The 17304-nt window shown below is 35.7% G+C and overlaps 1 protein-coding gene across 1 annotated transcript in view; it reads left to right on the plus strand.

Moving 5' to 3' along the window:
* EYS (EGF-like photoreceptor maintenance factor) overlaps window positions 1-17304 on the plus strand; it is a 1631219-nt gene that overhangs the window by 488634 nt on the left and 1125281 nt on the right. The window contains 3 exon segments of the mRNA XM_024761621.1: window positions 6097-6193; window positions 6383-6405; window positions 6408-6483. Coding sequence (XP_024617389.1) covers window positions 6097-6193; window positions 6383-6405; window positions 6408-6483 — 196 coding nt within the window.

The following is a 17304-nucleotide window of genomic DNA, read 5'->3' on the forward strand; positions in this document are numbered from 1 at the left end:
CTGATGCTGAGAGAAGCTTTTTCTTTCCTCCAATGTTTCAGTTGGTGCAGCCAACACCATGTTCCCTGCACATGGAGATCTATATGTTGGAGGAGAGGAGTGTGTGTGAAAAAACGTGTCCTGGCAGTTCCTATAGTATTTTCTTTAATTCTGCAAACTACCTGGTATCCTTACTAGTCAAGCTACCTGTAAATCCCATTTCTTATCAAAGTTAGCATTTTTGTTTATACTGTATGTGATCAATGCATAACTGTGAGAGGAAAGAGCTAATTAAGTAGGAGAGGTTGAATTAACTGAGTTGAACTTCAGGCTGGTAGAAATGGAGTATAAAAATGACATGAAGGTTACAGAGGTACAGGTGACTTTGGATGAACTGCATGTGAAAGTCCACGTGTATAGCACATAGTAGAGTCTCTGTGTTAACATATGTGTGTTTATACAGTGAGGGACATAAAATATTGCATTCTTAAAATTCTTTTCTAATATTCTCTAAGATTCTTTCTCTTTTTACTTTGAATTATTTCTCATTTTATAGGCAAGAACATCACCCTATCAAATATTTCTTTTTTTAATTTATTTTATTGAAATATAGTTAATTTATAATGTGCTAATTTCTACTGTACAGCAAAGTGATTCAGTTACGTGTATATGTGTGTATATATATATATATATATTATATACTATATATATACTATATATATACTATATATATATAGTATATATATAGTATAATAATATATAATATATATAGTATATATATATATATATATTCTTCTTCATATTATTTTCCATTACGTTTATCACACGATATTGAATACAGTTTCCTATGCTATACAGTAGGACCTTGTTGTTTATCCGTTCTATATATATTAGTTTACATCTGCTAACCCCAAGATCCCAATCCCTCCCTCCCCCAACCCCCCCAAATATTTCTAATTTAATTTAAAGGGCTTAGTTGCCAAATGTAGCCACTTCATCCATAGGTCTCCAAGGTGAAAGAAGCAACAGTTTCTTTAAATGAACTTTATGAAGGTCTAAAATGTGGAAAGGACTCCTTCGCTACAATACAAGGATTCGCTTGTAGTGAAGGGAAGAGTCGGATAATTTATGTGTGTTATTGATTTACAATTGGGATTCTAAGCTTGATGGATTTCTATTACGAGAGGAGGTGAGCAGTTGCATTTAAACATGTCTATTAATCCCGTATATATACTATCTTTATGGTAAAGCCACATTACCTGAGGTGCATAATTCTGAGCACCAAATAAATGTGTCACTTGATGAATGGTTTCTCTAAATTAAAAATTACTCCTTTTGGGCTTCCCTGGTGGCGCAGTGGTTGGGAGTCCGCCTGCTGATGCGGGGGACACGGGTTCGTTCCCTGGTCCGGGAGGATCCCGCGTGCCGTGGAGCGGCTGGGCCCGTGAGCCATGGCTGCTGGGCCTGCGCGTCCGGAGCCTGTGCTTCGCGACGGAGGGGGCCACAACAGTGAGAGGCCCGCATACCACAAAAAAAAAAAAAAAAAAAAAAATTACTCCTTTTGACAATTAAAAACATGTGCTCATGTAGTAGTGCATATCTATTAGGTTTAAATAGCTGTTGAAATTTATATCCGGAAAATTCTTCAAAGAAAATATATATTATTGCCAATTAACTTTAAAATATGTCAAATTTTTATTACATTTAAAAACATTAGCTTTTATGCTCATTTTCTAAAAGTTTACTTTAAAATCATGTTAAAAAACTTAGAGTCTTGGGCTTCCCTGGTGGCGCAGTGGTTGAGAGTCTGCCTGCTAGTGCACGGGACATGGGTTCGTGCTCCAGTCCAGGAAGATCCCACATGCCGCGCAGTAGCTGGGCCGGTGAGCCATGGCCGCTGAGCCTGCACGTCCGGAGCCTGTGCTCCACAACAGGAGAGGCCACAACAGTGAGAGACCCACGTACCGAAAAAAAAAAACCAAAAAAAAACCTTAGGGTTTATTGAAAATATTACTTTTATCTTTTCAAATATCATTGTTTTTAAAATTAAGTCTGCATCTATATTATAATATTGGCTAATTTTTAAAGAAAATATTAATATTTGTATTATGTCATTTAAAAAATAAAGAAAACAATACTTTTTTTCTGACTTGCCAAGAAAGATCTCTCTTTGTTTCCATAAAGTTTTAACATCTCGGGAAATTAATTTTTTTTTTTTTTTTTTTTGACAGCGTGTGGGATCGTCCCGGAACGGGGCACGAACCGGTGCCCCTGCATCAGCAGGCAGACTCTCAACCACTGCGCCACCAGGGAAGCCCTAAAATTGTAATTAAAGAGAAATAAAAATTTTTAATGCTTTTGCAAATAATTCATTTTAATATTTATTTTATTTATTTTTTGGCTGCGTTGGGTCTTATTTGCAGCACGTGGATACATATGTGGGATCTTTAGTTGTGGCACACTGTCTTCTCTCTAGTTGTGGCATGTGGGTTTTCTCTTCTCTAGTTGCAGCACGCAGGCTCCAGAGCACGTGGGCTGTGTAGTGGAGGCATGTAGGCTCTCTGGCAGAGGTTTAAGAGTTCAGTAGTTGTGGTGTGCAGGCTTAGCTGCCCTGAGGCATGTGAGATCTTAGTTCCCCCACCAGGGATCCAAACAGCTTTCCCTGCATTGGAAATCAGATTCTTTACCACTGGACCACCAGGGAAGTCATTAAAATAATTCATTTTAATACTTTTTTTGTTTGTTTGTCTTAAAATGTATGTTGTTTACACTACAATGTTTGAATACATGGAAAATACACTCTAATTATCACTATTTACTTCATTTCTAATTACTCCAGCTGATATTACTTCTAGTGTGAGAGTTGTCAAATATAGCCCTGAATGATAAAATGCTTACTAAAAAAGTTTTATGAAAACCTAACTATTGTTAGTGTACTTTGTTCTATGCCATCCCCTCCAGAGAATAAAGTATTAAAAGGCTACATTTGTTAGAACTGAGAAAATATTAAGTGATTAAAAATACTATATCTGTAATCTACATTGATTTAGTTCTGGATTTGAGCAGTAGTTTTAGTAACTAATTTAAATGTAAAAATGGGATTTATTAATCAGTCACATGCATTTGCTGCAACAATCACAGGTAAGACAGTATAAGAAAAAGATCAAGAGAACATTTGTTTGAGAATTTCTCATTATTTGTGTGTGAAGAACTCTATTGAAGTGAATAAAATAGTTAGCTGAATAGATCTGGATAGGAATAAATAGGAGAGGAATAGCATAGAATTAATTCATTGTATTTTGAGTTTTGACAGACTATTAGCTGTCACTGCATATATTCAAAACAAATATCCTTCACATGAATATGTATCAATTTCTAAAACCAAGGACTATGGAAAATTTAGTTTGGAGCAAAGTATATATATATATATCTCACTCCTTTAAATCCCCCAAACTTACACTTTCCCTGCAAAGCTTTGGCTTATTTTAAATGTGATCCACATCTACTTTATTTTTTTCTTCCAATGTCCACTGCATTTCAGCAATCTCATTTCCTCAGTCCATTGACATATGTTGCTAGATGGTAACAAAGCTCCATCTCAGAAATGTCAAACTAAATGAATGAGGCAAAATCACAGAAACCAAAGTTATCCTTTGAGCTGTCCAAGTTCCCCGGTGCTGAATGTTCTGATCCATCAGCTCAGCTGAACTCAGGGAGGCACACTCCAGTCCTCTAGCTGGTCAGTGCCCCTGAGTTCCAGTGCCACTAAAGGACATTTCTAAAAAGCAACTTAAGGTCAAAATGCCCTGTGTCCCAGATAACACTAGTTATGCTAAAAGTAGAAATGGTGGAATGCATCCAACTTTCTAAATCTTAAACTTGAAAAAAAATTAACTACCGTAAAATATTTAAGGAAATAGCTTATTATTTATTTATAACTGTACTATGACATTTCTAATTTAATATAACAGTAAGAGTGATTGACGAATTGTGTTGAAGTGTGTTGCAATAATAACTTGTTCACCTAAAATTAGGAGATCCATATTAACTTGGAAATAACTAATTTATAATAACAGAATTTTGTTCTGGATGCTGAGGATACAATATCTACTGCATGAATAAAATTACAAGCATGCAACTTCAGAGTTTAACTTGAAAGATTTGATAATTGAGAAAGAAAAAGTAACACAAATTAATACCAGTGCTTTTCCAGAAGACTGCCTGGTCTGCTAGTCACGTAGATATTCTAGGTTTCTTTTGTGGTATGCGGGCCTCTCACTGTTGTGGCCTCTCCCATTGTGGAGCACAGGCTCTGGACGCACAGGCTCCAGACGTGCAGGCTCAGCGGCCATGGCTCATGGGCCCAGCTGCTTCACGGACTATGGGATCTTCATGGACCGGGGCATGAACCCGTGTCCCCTGCATCGGCAGGCGGACTCCCAACCACTGTGCCACCAGGGAAGCTCTAGGTTTCTTATTAGTGTTTCATGGGGCATCTTTATTCCATCTTTCTACTTTTAACCTATTGTTGTTTCTATATGTAAAGGGGATTTCTTTTAGATATCATGTAGTCCTATTATTTTATTTAGTCTGATTGTTTCTGCCTTTTAGCTGAAATGGTTTTTAAAAATCATATTTAATGTAATTATTGCTATATATGGCTTTAAATAAATTGTCTTGCTATTTGCTTTTTACTTGTCATATCTGTACTTTGTTCCTTTATACTTGCCTCCTTTTGGATTATGTCATTTAAAATTTTCATATTATCTCCTGCTAAGGAGGCAGCCATATTTCACAAGGCATAGTATCAACTTCCCAAACTCTAACTGGAAGTGGGTTTGGCTTTTGACCTGATGGCAGACACCACAGAGAATGGCAGGGGTTTGTGGCATGGTGTGATGTGAAAAGATAAAGCTGGCCAGTCCCAGCTTATTTCATGGGAATCCGAGTAAGGAAATGTGAAGAGAATTTTCCACTCAGCAGTAAGTGCTGAAGCTGAAAGGTCATGATATAGAGACAAGGGAAACTGTGCTACATTATCTGCATAACAATATTACAATATTGTAATGACAATATTAAAAGAATCTGACACTTTGTACGTGAAGAGATATTTGCAGACAGAATGAGGAAGAAACTCTATGAGAAGGTACAGTGGGAGCAAGATGGCAATTCATGGGTAGATAGACTGTCCTCTCTTTCCCATATTTCTCAATTCCAATCCCAGTCTATGTGTATGCCACTAATAACATTTTCTTAGGGTAACTTGAATGACCTTCTGCTCCTCAAACTAAAAAATCTGAGTAGATATTGACATTATAATGTCACTTCAATTATATGGTGCTTAGTTATAGCACTGAAAAAGTAAGAGAAAAGAAAATCCTCAAAAATATTAGCAAGAAAAATATAAAAATAACATTAGCAGCAAAATACATACATATATATATGTTGTTATACTTAGTTATTCTATAACCATGGAAATAATTGTTTAAATGGTCATCATAAATATTAAAATATTTAAGGTATTTTAAATAGTGATATAAATTTGATTTTTTTCTGACACAAATATGTTGAAATAATTACAACTGACTCTTTTATAAGTCTATAATTTTCTTTCCTTTTTTTCTTTGCTTTTTTAAAACGTAACTGCCATGGGTTTAAATGGATGACTGATTATTTAGCTATGAATCAAAAGCAGTTAAATTTGCCTCATCTACTAACTGCTTTGAATAAATCTGATCATTGAAGCTCAATTTTACTTTAAGATTGGTCATCACATTAATTCATTTGCTTTCTAGATAGTTTCAGTTCTTTTTGTTCAAACACTTAAAGACCTTAAAACAACATTAGCATTAACTCTATTTCCACAGGAGATTCCGTAAAGTAGTCCTCCCTTGATTCTTTCATTTGAACTCTTTAACTAGAAACTAGCATAATTTTATTCAGACATTACTTGAAATAGAGTAGTATAAGAACTCAGAGATGAGGTGTTCTCTCCCTCCCATTTTTTTTTGTAACTTCCATTATGAGCATATTTTCCAGACTCTTGACTACTGATTCTGATTTTCACACTCTAAAGTGAGGATTGCTCATCTCTACCCATCTCCTCTCTCTTTGCAGGATTTAAAGGTGAACACTGTGAAATTAACATGAATGAGTGCTTCCCCCTTCCTTGTCAGAACTGTGGTGACTGTAAAGTTGGGCTCAACAATTTCAGGTAGAGAAAACCAAAAAACATCTACATACATGTTCATGCATCTAGATGTATCCAAATGTATGCATATTTATAATGTCAATGGACACATTGAACAACACTTCTGCTTATTAACAATTTGCTGTGCTATGGTTATTTGAATTTTCAGCTTTAAAATTTTACAATGGAGTTATTAAATTTCTTGTTTAAAAGGAGTGTTTGCAGACCTGGGTTTGCAGACCTCTATGTGAAACTAATGAGTGTTCCTCTAAACCTTGCCAAAATAATGGAATCTCTGTGGATCTGACAAGTAGGTTAGAGGCTACATTTTTTTTCTGAATCAGATAGTTTTATATGTAAAATATAACAAATAATAAAGTGAACACACATGTGCCCATTATTCAACTTAAGAAGCTGAACATTGCTGATACTCTTCTGTTTGTCCTCAAGTACTCCTCCACTCTCCCACCCAATTATACTGAATATCCTGAATTTATATTTATTGTCCTTGCCTTTAGCATACATAAATTAACTATTTGTATGTATGCCTGAACAAAACACTCTTTAGTTTGCATATTAATATAATTGAGATAATATTGTGTATCGCCTTCCAAAACAATCCATTTTGTTGAAGATGACATTTCTGTATTATCTGTTAGTGCATGTGTCTGTTGCTCATTTTAAACTATTGTAGTATATTCCATTTAAATATATGTCAATGGCATTTATCTTTCTCCTGGTTGTAGATATCTGAGTTATTTGTCTCTTTTTTTTCCTAGAAATAATAATACTATTAAGGTTTTCAAATACTTCTCCAAATATGCAAATACAAATGTCACTCTAGGTTTCATACCCAGAGAATATTTGGACGTTTGGGTAGCCACTTTCATATTTATTATATCATGTTTTTTTTTCCCCAGTGCACTTTGAAAATGGAATATTCACACTGTTAAGAGAGTGAGTAGATGCTCCTGTTTGCAGTGTCAGAATGTTCCATTTGGGCTTATCTGCTTTGCGTAAATTATACCTCCTTTTGGTTTTCCTCCGTGTTCCCATATGTGAGAACACATATACATTTCAAGATATTTCATTTTCTTTCTAGAAATGCCTATTTATGGCATCTGTCCATTAATGTACTCTTCTTATTGATTTGTAAGAACCTTTATATATTCTAATTAATACTTCTGTTAGTTGTATGTACTGGGTAGGCCAAAAAGTCTGTTTGGGTTTTTCCGTAAGATGTTACAGAAAAGCCCAAACGAAAGTTTTGGCCAACCCAATACTACTGAAAATATATTCTACTGTTTGTGGCTCGACATTTCACCTCCTTTATGAAAACTGTGAGTACTAAAACTTATTTTTAATGTAATTGAATTACTCACTTTGTGTATGGCTTGATTTGTTAAATCTTGTTTAAAAATGTTTTACCCTAGGATTCTAAGATGTTTCTTATATTTCCTTTTAAAATATTTAAGCTTCTGCCCTTTATATATTTTTTAACATGTTTATTGGAGTATAACTGCTTTACAATGGTGTGTTAGTTTCTGCTGTATAACAAAGTGAATCAGCTATATGTATACATGTATCCCCATATCCCCTCCCTGTTGCGTCACCCTCCCACCCCCCCATCCCACCCCTCTAGGTGGTCACAAAGCACCGAGCTGATCCCTCTGGGCTATACAGCTACTTCCCAGTATCTATTTCACATTTGGTAGTGTATGTTTGTCCATGTCACTCTCTCACTTCATCCCAGCTTACCCTTACCCTTCCCTGTGTCCTCAAGTATGTTAGCATACAGTATTTGTTTTCCTCTTTCTGACTTACTTCACTCTGTATGACAGTCTCTAGTTCCATCCAACTCACTACAAATAACTCAATTTTGGTTATTTTTATGGCTGAGTAATATTCCATTGTATATATGTGCCACATCTTCTTTATCCATTCATCTGTCGATGGACACTTAGATTGTTTCCATGACTTGTCCTGGCTATTGTAAATATTGCTGCAATGAATATTTTGGTATATGTCTCTTTTTGAATTATGGTTTTCTCAGGGTATATGCCCAGTACTGAGATTGCTGGGTTGTATGGTAGTTCTATTTTTTTGTGTTTTAAGGAACCTCCATACTGTTCTCCATAGTGGTTGTATCAATTTACATTCCCACCAACAGTGCAAGAGGGTTCCCTTTTCTCCACACCCTCTCTGACATTTATTGTTTGTAGATTTTGTGATGATGGCCATTCTGACTGGTGTGAGGTGATACCTCATTGTAGTGTTGATTTGCATTTCTCTAATGATTAGTGACATTGAGCATTCGTTCATGTGTTTGTTGGCTATTTGTATATCTTCTTTGGAGAAACATTTGTATATCTTCTTTGGAGAAACGTTTAGGTCTTCTGCTCATTTTTGGATTATGTTGTTTGTGTTTTTGATATTGAGCTGAATAAGCTGCTTGTAAATTTTGGAGATTAATCCTTTGTCAGTTGCTTCATTTGCAAATATTTTCTCCCATTCTGTGGGTTATCTTTTCATCTTGTTTATGGTTTCCTTTGCTGTGCAAAAGCTTTTAAGTTTCATTAGGTCTGTTTGTTTATTTTTGTTTTTATTTCCATTTCTCTAGGAGGTGGGTCAAAAAGGATCTTGCTGTGATTTATATCATAGAATGTTTTGCCTATGTTTTCCTCTAAGAGTTTTACAGTGTCTGTCTTTATATTTATGTCTTTAATCCATTTGGAGTTTATTTTTGTGTATGGTGGTAGAGAGTGTTCTAATTTCATTCCTTTACATGTATCTGTTCAATTTTACCAGCACCACTACTGATGAGGCTGTCTTTTCTCCATTGTATATTCTTGTCTCCTTTATCAAAGATAAGGTGACTATATGTGAGTGGGTTTATCTCTGGGCTTTCTATCCTGTTCCATTTATCTATATTTCTGATTTTGTGCCAGTACCATACTGTCTTGATTACTGTAACTTTGTAGAAGATTTTGAAGTCAGGGAGCCTGCTTCCTCCAGCTCTGTGACAAAATTCAACACCCGTTTATGATAAAAACCCTCCAGAAAGTAGGCATAGAGGGAATTTACCTCAACATAATAAAGGCCATATATGACAAACCCACAGCCAACATCATTCTCAATGGTGAAATACTGAAACCATTTCCACTAAAATCAGGAAGAAGAAAAGGTTGCCCACTCTCACCACAATTAGTCAGCATAGTTTTGGAAGTTTCAACCACAGCAATCAGAGAAAAGAAGAAATAAAAACAATCCAAATCAGAAAAGAAGAAGTAAAACTGTCACTGTTTGCAGATCATATGATACTATACATAGAGAATCCTAAAGATGCTACCAGAAAACTACTAGAGCTAATCAATGAATTTGGTAAAGTAACAGGATACAAAATTAATGCACAGAAACATCTTGCATTGCTATATACTAATGATGAAAAATCTGAAAGAGAAATTAAGGAAACACTCCCATTTACCATTGTAACAAATAGAATAAAATACCTAGGAATAAACCTGCCTAAGGAGACGAAAGACCTGCCCTTTATATTTAAATCTTCATCTATCTGAATATTGTGTGTGTGTGAGCTGTGTGGTGTAAGGGAAGCACATAAGTTCATTTTTTCCATGTGACTAACCAGTTGTGCCTGCTACTCGTGTTGAATGAGTACATTTTTACTCGCTGATCTGCCTGATCAGCAATGCTTTCTTGTTGCAGATCAAGTCCCCATACATGACTATGTGTATTTCTCTGTCTCTATTCTGTTTCCTTAGTTCAATTAGTCGTCCACGTTTCAGTACCATAAATATTTACTACTTACATTTGAAAACCTCAATACATCTCATATTTTTAATCTGCTTCAAGAAGATTTAGTTACTTTTGACAGTTTCTTCTGTTCCGCATAAATCCTTACATTCCAACAAGCAAACAAAGACCAGGTAGAAGTTTAATTGGAATTTAATCAAATTTGTAGGTCAATTTGAGAAGAATTTATATTTATTTATTTATTTGAGCCTTTTAAAATATCTTTCCAAAAAAATAAAATGAACAAATTCAACTAGACATTCATTGATTAAGATAAAAAAGAGACTAATTTGCCAGGTCACAGTTGCTCTCCAGGTACCAAGGGCTATGTCTGTGTGTTTTAATAGAATTTCAACATCTAGAATTGTTGTAAAATTTGTATTGCAATCTGCTAAAGTTTCTGATAGTCTTCTATTATTTCTATGGCTCTCTGGCCTTGCACTGTCCAATCTGGTGAAGTAGATGGGGCTATGCTTGAATCCAACCCTGCAACTCTCAAGACTTTCAAGGGAACACTAATTACTACAAGCCCCATAGGGATACAGAATTGTTTTCAGTTTAAAATCTTGATAAGTCTGAAGGAACATTACAAGATCTTCCAATTGGGCTTTCCACTGTAATAGCTCTATTCTAATATGAAAATTCTATTATTAAATATATTAACTACACTATACATTCTGGGACTGTGGGGAAAAGCAAAACAAAATAAAACAAAACAAGACAGATTTATTACCCATCTAGCAGATCTGAATAATCTCTTACTCCTATTGGTGAAGCAGTGGTATTTCAAAAATAAGTATAAGTTCAGAGGGAGCTGAACTCAATGACTCTTAAAAGTGTGAACACTTTAATTTCATCATTAAATAGTCATACGAATAAAAGGTCTCAGCTCCCTCTGAAGAAGGCTTTAGGATGATATAGGGAACATCTGTGACTATATCACAAGATCCTAATGCAAAGGGGCGTCCTTCAGTTGAGGGACTGCATCTGTGACGTAGCTTAGGTTTGAAATTATGTAAGCACCTAGGAATCCCAACAAAGACAACTGGAATTACATTTCTGCCCTGCAGGTCCATATATTTCATTCTATATATTCATAAAGTAGCATCATAGCATTCTGTCCTCATGTTTCATTTCTAGAAAGTCATCACCAACTAGCCATTGTCCAGACTATCTGTGAATCTATCTGTTGATCATCATTCTGTTTCCCTGATTTATGTGGTTATTTGCTCTTTGTTGTATCCTGTAGTCAAGCATATCTAACACACTTTATCCCATTATTCTTGGATCCCATTATTCTCATTCATATCAGGGACTCTAGCTTCCCTGCAGGAAGCCACATTGTTGCCTCCAGTCTTTAAAGGACTATCACCACAAAGTTCACTGAAACAGTAGTGACCTTTACCCACCCTATTTCAGTCTTGTGAGTGGAGAAATGCCCTTCTATATCCTGTGGGAATAGAAAGGAAGAGGTAACTGGCCAGCTTACACATAATTGATCCATTCATACATTTCCATTAACAATGAGCCTATGAACTCTGTCACTTCTACCTCACTAACCTAAACTGGAATTAAGCTCTGTTTTTGATCAGACAGCCTATCTGACAACACACCCAATATTAGCATCTTAAATCTTTTCTCTCCATCCATATCCATAAATTCAGCTCATTTAAGTCATATTTATTCTCCCATGGTCTGATCGCCTTAGATCCAATCCCATGCATTCTCCCCAATTTTGTGACAATACAGATTTCTGGGGTTTTATGCAATTCTTTCAAGGCATAAGGCTATCTGTTTCTAGCTAAATGTTTCCATCTCTCATCAGCAAAGGTGGAATCTAACTCTTTTTATGATCTTAAACCAATGAGAAATGCTTGGAAGAGGCAGGGGGAAACTGGCAACAGTTTATAAGTCAACTCTTTCAGAGGTATTTAACAGACAGCTTGTATGCTGAGAAGTGCAGATTCCCTAAGTCACAGGGCAGCCTCTCCCTGTTGCCTCTCCCAGTAGGGAGCTTAAAGTGAATTCAGAGATTTATAGTTCTGAGCCATGTCTATCCTCTCTCTACAGAGGTATGAACTCCTTCAAAATTACTATACAGGTTGTTTGCTGCTGTTGTTTAGCCAAAAACTGAAAACTCAGTGGTTAAAAATAACAATCATTTATTATTTTCATATCTGTGGTTTTCTAAAACTTAGCTAATATACAATGGGTTCACCCAGGTTTCTGTGTAACACAGCTGATGGGGGAGGTGTGTTTGCAAGTCTGTTATGTCAGTTGAAAACCTCCACTCCAAGTGTCTCTCATCCTCTTTAGACTAGCATGTTCTTCCCATGGAGTGGCAGAGATTCAAGAGAACAAGCAGAAACATGCAAAGTCTCTTAAGCCCTGGACTCAGAAATAGCATCCTTCTTCTTTACCTATAGATCACTGTCTAAAGAAAGACTCATGGCCAAGCCTGAATGTGTGGGGCAAATAAGCTCTCTTCCTATGGTAAAGCTCTGACCAGGAAAAGTGGTAAAGAACTAAGATAAAAAATGCTATCAACTAAACAGAAGCAAGGATTAGTACTTGGAAAATATGTCTACTATTTGCAGACTGAAGCATGAGTTATCAGCTGCCTGGCATTTCCAATTTGCCCCACATGAGGCCTGAGAGATAGCTCTGAGGCAGAGACTGGGATAAAACGTATAGTAGAACCAAAATAACCTTACAAGTCTAAATGAAGGTTTTTCATATGAATTCATTACATGGCTCTGGAAGACCACTTTCCCAATTCCAGAATAAGATCTCAAAGAGAAACGGAAGGAAGCCACTCAAAATGCCTTCTGCTTGAAAGAGAACCACGTGGTGGGTTCATGAACACAAGAATGATGAGTTCACTTACAGGGTTGATATTGACCCTTCAATCTATCTGATGACAGCAAAGTGTTTCCAAAACTGAGAAAATCCTAAAAATCTTGATGGAAAATAACCAACTACTACTGGTGAGCAAGGTAACAGTCCAACACACAGATCACTACAGAGCTTTTGTGCATATTAATCCTCAAGCTCAACGCATGATTAGGAAAAACTGCTGCCAATATAATATTCTGACAGCGCTGTGATTGAAATACAGCCTCTTCAGACATGAAACAGATGTTGGAGCTTTCTGAATATAGCTTTTGATCACCAGATTAGTGGTGCACTGCCCAGTGCCAGCATCTTTTTCCAGAGATCCCCCCCAGAGGTCAGAAAGTTAGGGAAGGAAATAAAGGTGCCCCAGCCTAAGGCCTGGCTCTATTCAGAGACATCCTTTGAGGATGATAGTGTAACAAATAGGGGATATTTGAAACCCCAAGACAATTTCTCTCTGCTTAAAAATGAAATGGCAGCCACTTTGGGAGACAGCTTAGCAGTTTCTTACAAAATTTACAGTATGATCCAACAATCACACTACTTGGTATTTGTTGAAACTTATATTCCACTCAAAAAACTACTAACAGATATTTATATAGTGGTTTTACTCGTAATTGTAAAACTTGGAAGCAGCCAAAATGTCCATCAGTAAATGAATGTATAAATAAACTGTGGTACATCCAGACAATGGGGTATTAGTACTAAAAAGAAAGGAGATGTCAAGCTATGAAAACTCAGAGAGGAATCTTAAATGTGTATTACTAAGTAAGAGAAGACAATCTAAAATAGTTTACATTTATTATTATTCCAACTACATAACATTCTGGAAAAGGCAAAACTATGGAGACCATAAAAAGATAGTGGTTGTCAGATTTTAGAGGAGATGGAGGGGTGAGTAGATGAAGCTCAGAAGATATTTAGGTTAGTGAAATTCTTCTGTACACTATGGTGGTGCACAAGGCACTATAGTTTTGTCAAAATCCATAAAATATACAGTACCATGACTTAACCTTAATGTGAACTATGGACTTGAGTGATAATATTGGGTTCATTATTTATAATAAATATCCCACTCTGCTAGGAGGGGGCAGTGTTGACAGTGGGTGAAGTTTTGCATGTATGTAGTTAGGGGCTATGTGGGAACTCTACTTTCTGCTTAATTTTGCTGTGAACTTTAAACTAATCTACAAAATAAATTCTATTTTAAAAAATGCCATCAACACAGCACCCTTTTGTCTTTTCAGTGTGTAATTGGGCAGGGCCTAACAAGCTTGCTTTGGCCTGAGTTTGAGGCAACAAGCTTTCTGTAATACCTGAGTAGGAGCCATAGAAAACTGAGCACTAAGCATTGTCTGAAATCTGTGAGAGGATATGAAAAAACATGGGCAAAGGGCACACACAAGCAATTCAAAAGGTAAACAAATAAACAAGCAGTCAACAAATAATTAGGAAAACTGAAATAAAGTGAGATGTTTTGTCTTTCCAAGGCGAATCTAATCCACTGCTCATGAGAGGATAAAGAGCTATGTTGGGAAAAATATCATAAAGTTATGGATAGGTATATGTCTTAGAGAAATCTTAAATACAGGTACAAGGAGATATGTACAAGGTTACATATTTGTGACATGTTTACGGTGATGAAAATTTAGAGACATTCTAAGTAAACAAAAATGTAATATAACAATAAAAGAAAACTATATAATTATTTAGTATGAATTAACTACCTAAGAATATATATTACTTAAATATTTATTGAAAATATGATAGAATGGAAGAAAAATTATCAGAATAATACATGCAACATATTGTTTAGTAAAAAAAAAATTGTAAGAACCTGCCAAGCTGTCTTCCAAAGTGACTATTCCAGTTTTTATTTCTACCAACAGTGAATGAGACCTTCTGTTTCTTCACATTCTCACAAGCATTTAGTGTTGTCAGTGCTCTGGATTTTGGCCACTCTAATAGGTGTGTAGTGGCATCTCACTGTTGTTTTGATTTGCATTTCCCTGATGACATATATGGAGAATCTTTTCATTGCTTATTTGACCTCATTATGTCTTCTTTGTTGAGGTTGGTTAAGGTCATTGGCCTATTTTTAAATTGGGTTATTTGTCTTCTTATTGTTGAGTTTTAAGAGTTCTTTGTATATTTTGGATGGCAGTCCTTTACTAGACATGTCTTTTGCAAATACACTCTTCCAGACTGTGGCTTGTCAGGTAATCCTCTTGACATTGTCTTTCACAGAGCAGATTTTATAAAACTTTAACGAAGACAAGCTTATCAGTTCTTTCTCTCATAGATCATGCCCCTGGTGTCATATCTACAAAATAACCAAACGCAAGATCATCTAGATTTTTTTCTTTCATTACCCAAGGTCATCTAGGTTTTCTCTTTCATTACCTTTGAGGTGTTTTATAATTTTTCATTTTGCAATAAGTATGTGATCCATTTTGAGTTAATTTTTATGAAGAGTATAATGCCTCTGTCTAGATGGGGTTTTGTTTGTTTGTTTTTCGTATGTGGACGTCCAGTTTATCCAGCACCATTTATTGAAGAGACCATCTTTTCTCCATTGTATTGCCTTCCTCCACTTTGTCAAAGATGAGTTGACAGTATCTATTGGACTCTACTTCTAAGCTCTCTACTCTGTTCCATTGGTCTATTATCTATTATTTAATAATACCATGTGGTCTTGATTACCAGAGCTTTATAGTAAGTCTCCAAGTTGAATAGTGTCAGTCCTCCTACTTTTTTTTTTTTTCTACAATATTGTGTGGGCTATACTGGGTCTTTTGCATTTCCATACAAATTTTGGGTTCAGTTTGTCAAAATCCACAAAATAACTTGCTGAGATTTTGAATGGTATTTCATTAAAACCAGAGATAAATTTGTCTAGAAGTGACAATGAATTTGGTAAAGTGGCAGGATACAAAATTAATGCACAGAAATCTCTTGCATTCCTATAGACTAATGATTAAAAACCTGAAAGTGAAACACTCCCGTTTACCACTGCAACAAAAATAATAAAATATCTAGGAATAAACCTACCTAAGGAGACAAAAAACCTGTATGCAGAAAATTATAAGACACTGATGAAAGAAATTAAAGATGATACAAACAGATGGAGAGATATACCATGTTCTTGGATTGGAAGACTCAACACTGTGAAAATGACTCTACTACCCAAAGCAATCAACAGATTCAAGGCAATCCCTATCAAACTATCACTGGCATTTTTCACAGAAGTAAGACAAAAAATTTCACTATTTGTATTGAAACACAAAAGACCCCGAATACCCAAAGCAATCTTGAGAAAGAAAAATGTAGCTGGAGGAATCAGGCTCCCTAACTTCAGGCTATACTACAAAGCTACAGTAATCAAGACAGTATGGTACTGGCACAAAAACAGAAATATAGATCAATGGAACAGGATAGAAAGCCCAGAGATAAACCCATGCACATGTGGTCAACTTATCTTTGATAAAGGAGGCAAGAATATACAGTGGAGCAAAGACAGCTTCTTCAATAAATGGTTCTGGGAAAACTGGACAGTTACATGTAAAAGAATGAAATTAGAACACCTACACAACATACACCTACACAAACACCATACACAAAAATAAACTCATAATGGATTAATGACCTAAATATAAGGCCAGATACCACCAAACTCTTAGAGGAAAACATAGGCAGAACACTCTATGATATAAATCACAGCAAGATCCTTTTTGACCCACCTCCTAGAGAAATGGAAATAAAAACAAAAATAAACAAATGCGACCTAATGAAACATAAAAACTTTTGCACAGCAAAGGAAACCATAAACAAGACCAAAAGACAACCCTCAGACTGGAAGAAAATATTTGCAAATGAAGCAACTGACAAAGGATTAATCTCCTAAAATATACAAGCAATTCATGCAGCTCAATATGAGAAAAACAAAAATCCCAATCCAAAAATGGGCAGAAGACCTAAATAGACATTTCTCTAAAGAAGATATAAAGATTACCAACCAACACATGAAAGAATGCTCAACATCATTAATCATTAGAGAAATGCAAATCAAAACTACGATAAGATATCATCTCACACTGGTCAGAATGGCCATCAGCAAAATATCTACAAAAAATAAATGCTGGAGAGGGTGTGGAGAAAAGGAACTCTGCTGCACTGTTGATGGGAATGTAAATTGATACAGCCACTATGGAGAACAGAATGGAGGTTCCTTAAAAAACTAAAATTATAACTACCATACGACCCAGCAATCCCACTACTGGGCATATACCCTAAGACAACCATTAATTCATAAAGAGTCATATACCAAAATGATCATTGCAGCTCTACTTACAATAGCCAGGACATGGAATCAACCTAAGTGTCCATCAACAGATGAATGGATAAAGAAGATGTGGCATATATATATATAT

Source organism: Neophocaena asiaeorientalis, unplaced genomic scaffold, assembly GCF_003031525.2.
Source record: "Neophocaena asiaeorientalis asiaeorientalis breed wild unplaced genomic scaffold, Neophocaena_asiaeorientalis_V1.1 scaffold169, whole genome shotgun sequence".
NCBI lineage: Eukaryota > Metazoa > Chordata > Mammalia > Artiodactyla > Phocoenidae > Neophocaena > Neophocaena asiaeorientalis.